Source organism: Chamaea fasciata, unplaced genomic scaffold (assembly GCF_029207755.1).
Source record: "Chamaea fasciata isolate MVZ Bird 193981 ecotype frontalis unplaced genomic scaffold, bChaFas1.0.hap1 SCAF_1133, whole genome shotgun sequence".
Taxonomy (NCBI): Eukaryota; Metazoa; Chordata; class Aves; order Passeriformes; family Sylviidae; genus Chamaea; species Chamaea fasciata.
Window position 1 is genome coordinate 23091 of NW_027095218.1, and position 6000 is coordinate 29090.

At 62.5% G+C, this 6000-nt stretch overlaps 1 protein-coding gene across 1 annotated transcript in view; it reads left to right on the top strand.

Moving 5' to 3' along the window:
- Window positions 1–5384, top strand: part of PHF8 (PHD finger protein 8) — a 28468-nt gene extending 23084 nt beyond the window's left edge. The window contains 5 exon segments of the mRNA XM_066174923.1: window positions 622–717; window positions 2701–2810; window positions 3677–3967; window positions 3969–4068; window positions 5206–5384. Coding sequence (XP_066031020.1) covers window positions 622–717; window positions 2701–2810; window positions 3677–3967; window positions 3969–4068; window positions 5206–5294 — 686 coding nt within the window. The 3' untranslated portion in view covers window positions 5295–5384.
- The last annotated feature ends 616 nt before the right edge of the window (window positions 5385–6000 follow it).

A 6000-nucleotide genomic window follows, 5' to 3' on the forward strand; every position in this document is an offset into this window, starting at 1 on the left:
ATCCCAAAACCTGCCCAAAACCTGCCCCAAAATACCCCAAAACCTCGCTGAAAAATCCCCCCCACCCCCCCAAACCCCAACTTTTGTGCCCCCCAAACCCCCCGACCCCAATTTCCTGCCCCCCAACCCCTCAGGGCCCCCCTCAAGCCCCATTTTCCTCCCCCTGAACCCAAATTTTTTCCCCCAAACCCCCCCCGAACCCCAATTTTCCACCCCAAACCCCCCCCTGAACCCCAATTTTCCACCCCAAACCCCCCCCCCGAACCCCAATTTTCCACCCCAGGACCCCCCTGAACCCCAAATTTCCACCCCAGGCCCCCCTGAACCCAAATTTTCCACCCCAACCCCCCCCCTGAACCCCAAATTTCCACCCCAAACCCCCCCCTGAACCCAAATTTTCCACCCCAAACCCCCCCCCGAACCCCAATTTTCCACCCCAAACCCCCCCCCGAACCCCAATTTTCCACCCCAGGACCCCCCCGAACCCCAATTTTCCACCCCAAACCCCCCCCGAACCCCAATTTTCCACCCCTGAACCCCAATTTTCTCCCCAGGACCCCCCTGAACCCCAAATTTCCCTCCCCCAGACCCCCCTGAACCCCGATTTCTGTGCCCCCCCAGTTTACCCCTCGCTGGAGTCCGACGAGGACGACCCCGCCCTGAAATCGCTCCCCAAAAAGAAGAAAGTGACGGACGACGCCCCCTGGAGCCCCAAAGGTTTGGGGGGAAATTTGGGGGAAATTTGGGGATTTTGGGGGGGAGGGGGCTGGGTGGTTTTTGGGGGCCCTCCTGCCTTGGTTGGGGTTTGATTTTGGGGTGTTCCCCTTTATCCCATCCCTGATTTCGGGGTGTCCCCCATTATTCCATCCCTGATGTCAGGGTGTCCCTGGTGTCGGGGTGTCCCTGATTTTGGGGTGTCCCTGGTTTTGGGATGTCCCCCTTTATCCCATCCCTGATTTTGGGGTGTCCCCTTTATTTGTGCCCTGACTTTGGGGTGTCCCCCCCCTTTATCCCATCCCTGATTTCGGGGTGTCCCCCATTATTCCATCCCTGGTGTCGGGGTGTCCCCTTTATTTGTGCCCTGACTTTGGGGTGCCCCCCCCCTTTATCCCATCCCTGATTTCGGGGTGTCCCCCATTATTCCATCCCTGATGTCGGGGTGTCCCTGATGTCAGGGTGTCCCTGATTTCGGGGTGTCCCTGATTTCGGGGTATCTCCCTGTACCCTATCCCTGATTTCAGGGTGTCCCCTGGTCTGTGCCCTGATCTCGGGGTGTCCCTGGTTTTGGGGTGTCCCTCCCTTTACCCATCCTTGATTTTGGGATGTCCCCATTTCAGGCCCTGATTTCGGGGTGTTCCCCCTTTACCCTGCTCTGATTTCGAGGTGTCCCCCTCTTTACCCATCCCTGATTTCGGGGTGTCCCTGTCCCGGGCCCTGATTTTGGGGTGTCCCTGATGTCGGGGTGTCTGATGTTGGGGTATCCCTGGTTTCGGGGTGTCCCTGGTTTCGGGGTGTCCCCCTTTATCCCACCCCTTGTTTCGGGGTGTCCCTGATGTCGGGGTGTCCCTGATTTCAGGGTGTGCCTGGTTTTGGGGTGTCCCTGATTTCGGGGTGTCCCCCTTTATCCCACCCCTGGTTTCGGGGTGTCTGATGTCGGGGTGTCCCTGATGTCGGGGTGTCCCCCTTTATCCCACCCCTGATGTCGGGGTGTCCCTGATGTCGGGGTGTCCCCCTTTATCCCACCCCTGGTTTCGGGGTGTCCCTGGTTTCGGGGTGTCCCTGATGTCGGGGTGTCCCTGGTTTCGGGGTGTCCCCCTTTATCCCACCCCTGGTTTCGGGGTGTCTGATGTCGGGGTGTCCCTGATTTCGGGGTGTCCCCCTTTATCCCACCCCTGGTTTCGGGGTGTCCCTGATTTCGGGGTGTCCCTGGTTTCGGGGTGTCCCCCTTTATCCCACCCCTGATTTCGGGGTGTCCCTGGTTTCGGGGTGTCCCCCTTTATCCCACCCCTGGTTTCGGGGTGTCCCTGGTTTCGGGGTGTCTGATTTCGGGGTGTCCCTGGTTTCGGGGTGTCCCCCTTTATCCCACCCCTGGTTTCGGGGTGTCCCTGGTTTCGGGGTGTCCCTGATGTCGGGGTGTCCCTGGTTTCGGGGTGTCTGATGTTGGGGTATCCCTGGTTTCGGGGTGTCCCTGGTTTCGGGGTGTCTGATGTTGGGGTGTCCCTGGTTTCGGGGTGTCCCCCTTTATCCCACCCCTGGTTTCGGGGTGTCCCTGATGTCGGGGTGTCCCTGGTTTCGGGGTGTCTGATGTTGGGGTATCCCTGGTTTCGGGGTGTCCCTGGTTTCGGGGTGTCTGATGTTGGGGTGTCCCTGGTTTCGGGGTGTCCCCCTTTATCCCACCCCTGGTTTCGGGGTGTCCCTGATGTCGGGGTGTCCCTGGTTTCGGGGTGTCTGATGTTGGGGTGTCCCTGGTTTCGGGGTGTCCCTGGTTTCGGGGTGTCCCTGATGTCGGGGTGTCCCTGGTTTCGGGGTGTCTGATGTTGGGGTATCCCTGGTTTCGGGGTGTCCCTGGTTTCGGGGTGTCTGATGTTGGGGTGTCCCTGGTTTCGGGGTGTCCCCCTTTATCCCACCCCTGGTTTCGGGGTGTCCCTGATTTCGGGGTGTCCCCCTTTACCCACCCCTGATGTCGGGGTGTCCCCCCAGCTCGGGTGACGCCGTCGCTGCCCCGCCAGAGCCGCCCGGTGCGCGAGGGGACACGCGTGGCCTCGGTGGAGACCGGGCTGGCCGCCGCCGCCGCCAAACTGGCCCAGCAGGTGAACTGGGGGGAACTGGGAGGAACTGGGGGGAACTGGGAGGAACATCAGGTGGGGTGCCCCCCCCCAGCCCACCAAACCCCCCCCCTCAGCTCCCCGTAAATCTCCCTCAGATCCCCCAAAGCCGCTGTAAATCTCTCCCTGAGCCCCCAAACCTTCCATGAATCTGCCCCCGACCCCCCAAATCCCCATAAACCTCACCCTGAGCCCCCCCCGACCCCTCAGACCCCCCAAATCCCCCCAAATCCCCCCAAATCCCCCGTAAATACACCTCAGTTCCCTGTAACTCCCCCTTTGACCTCCCCAAATCCCTTCCTGACCCCCCCTGAGCCCCCCAAACCCCTCCATAAACTCCCCTGAGCCCCCCGAGCCTTCAGACCCCACAAACCCCCCCAAATCCCCCCCCCGACCTCCCAAACACCCCCAAAATCCCCATAAATATCCCCCGAACCCCCATAAATCCCCCTCAGACCCCCCAAATTCCCCATAAATCCCCCCAAACCCTCCCCAAACCCCCCATAAATCCTCCCCTGACCCCCCAAACTCCCCATAAATCCCCCCAAACCCTCCCCAACACCCCATAAATCCCCCCCTGAGCCCCCCCGACCTCTCAGAGCCCCCCAAACTCCCCCCAAATCCCTTCCTGACCCCCCAACCCCTCCATAAATCCCCCCCTGAGCCCCATAAATCCCCCTCAGACCCCCCAAACTCCCCCATACATCCCCCCCCGACCCCTCAACCCCCCCCTAAATCCCCTCCAAACCCCCATAAATCCCCCCCTGACTGCCCCAAACACCCCAAAGCCCCCTGTAAATACCCCCCTGACCCCCCAAATCCCCCTTAACCCCCCCCCCGTCCCCCCCCAGGAGCACCGCAAGCTGCAGCGCAGGAAGGGCCCGGCCAAGCGCCGCCCCCCGTCGCCCCCCTCCCCCGAGGAGGAAGAGGAGGAGGAGGAAGAAGAGGAGGAGGAGGAAGATGAGGAGGAAGAAGAAGAAGAGCCCGAGCCCGAGCCCGAGGGCGACCCCGAGCCCGAGGCAGAGCTGGGGGCGGGGGGCGACCCCGAGGCCGAGCCCCCCCTGGAGCCCCCCCAGGAGCCGCTGTACCCCCCCAGCCTGGCTGACCACGAGTACACGGCCCGGCCGGGGGGGCCGGGACCCCCCGCCCGGGGCTCAGCCCGGCCGCGCCCCCACCCCCATGGCCCCGGGGGTCTTCCTCAACCAACGCCGGGGACCCCCCGGGACGGCCCCGCCCAGCCACGGTGAGGGGGGGCTTGGGGAGGGGCTGGGGGGGTTTGGGGAGGGGCTGAGGGGGTTTGGGGGGTTTGGGGAGGGGCTGAGGGGGTTTGGGGGGGTTTGGGGGGGTTTGGGGGAGTTTGGGGAGGGGCTGAGGGGGTTTGGGGGAGTTTGGGGAGGGGCTGAGGGGGTTTGGGGGAGGGGCTGGGGGGGTTTGGGGGGGGTTTGGGGGGTTTGGGGAGGGGCTGGGGGGGTTTGGGGGAGGTTTGGGGAGGGGCTGAGGGGGTTTGGGGAGGGGCTGAGGGGGTTTGGGGGGGTTTGGGGAGGGGCTGAGGGGGTTTGGGGCGAGTTAGGAGAGGGTCCAAGGGGGGTTTGGGGGGAGTTGAGGGGTTTGGGGGGGTGTTGGATTTGCTGCAGGGGGGTTTTGGGGGATTTGGGGATTTTCGTGGGGTTTTGGTGGGGGTCTCAGGGGGCTGCAGGGGGGTTAGGGAGGGTCTGATGGGATTTCAGGGGGTTCCAGGGGGAGTTGGGGGGGTTTTGGGGGCACTTGGGGACAGTCTAAGGGGATTTGGGGAATTATTGAGGGGCTTTGGGGGGGGGTTGGGGAGGGTCTGAGGGGTTGGGGAATATTTGAGGGGTTTTGGAGATGCTGCGGGGGGGTTGAGGGAGGGTTTGAGGGGGGTTGGGGAGGGCTCTGTGGGTTGAGGGCTCCTGGGTGTGTTTTGGGTGGGTTTCTGTAGATCGGGGTGGGTTTCTGTGGGTCTGAGGGGTTTTGGGTGGGTTTCTGTGGGTCCGGGTGGGGATTTGGGGTGAGTTTGGGTGGGTTTCTGTGGGTCTGGGTGAGTTTGGGGTGGGTTTCTGTGGATCTGAGAGGTTTTGGGGTGGATTTAGGAGGGTTTCTGTGGGTCTGGGTGGGGATTTGGGGTGGATTTGGGGTTGGATTTGGGTGGGATTCTGTGGGTCTGACGGGTTCTGGGTGGGTTTCTGTGGGTCTGGGTGTGGATTTGGGTGGGTATTTGTGGGTCTGAGGGGCTCTGGGTGGGTTTCTGTGGGTCCGGGTGGGGATTTGGGGTGGGTCTGGGTGGGTTCCGGGGGTCAGGGTGGGTTTTGGGGCTCTCAGTGTCCCCTGTCCCCCCCAATCCCGGTGACATTCCCGCCCCCAGGGAAACGCCCCCGGAAGGGTTTGGCCACAGCCAAGCAGCGCCTGGGCCGGATCCTCAAAATCCACCGCAATGGGAAACTGCTGCTCTGAGGGCGGGGCCGGGACACGCCCAGGGGCGTGGCCACACCGACCACACCCTCCCAGGCTCCACCAACCGCAGCGTGAACAGTGAACTATGGGCGGGGTTGGTGCAGAAAGGGGCGTGGTCTGCTGGGTCACGGCCATCAGAACAATACTGTCCACTAAAAGGGCGTGGCTTGTTTTAGGCCCCGCCCCTTCAGGTGTGGCCCAAATCAGAGCCCAAACCCCCAATGCGGATCCCACCGAGACCACGCCCCGTCACAGTCCAGGCCACGCCCATTTTTCATGTAGGGTAAAAGGGGCGTGACCACAACACATCCACATAGCGATAAACCACGCCTCAAAGGGTGGAGCTGCATTCAAGCCCCGCCCACCACTGCTCCCGCTCTCCTTTTGGCTGTGAATGATCTGAGGGCGGGGCTTTCTCATTTCCCGCCTTCAGGAGCTCAGGCGATTGGACAAGCCCCGCCCCACAGCTGAGGGAGGGGCGGAGCCGTCTTTGATTGGTCCCCGCTGGATTTTTTCGCCCCTCCCCCAAGTGTCTTCAGGTTGATTGACGGGGCGGGGCCGCTTCCCATTGGCTGCCCTTGTTTTGTAGGCGTGTCCGGAGGCCGCGGCCCCGCCCCCTTTCCTTTTGTATTTGTAGAATAAAAAAAAAAAAGAAAAAACCGGAATTGGTGAAAAGTGACCCGGGTTGGGTCACGTGACCTTCGCC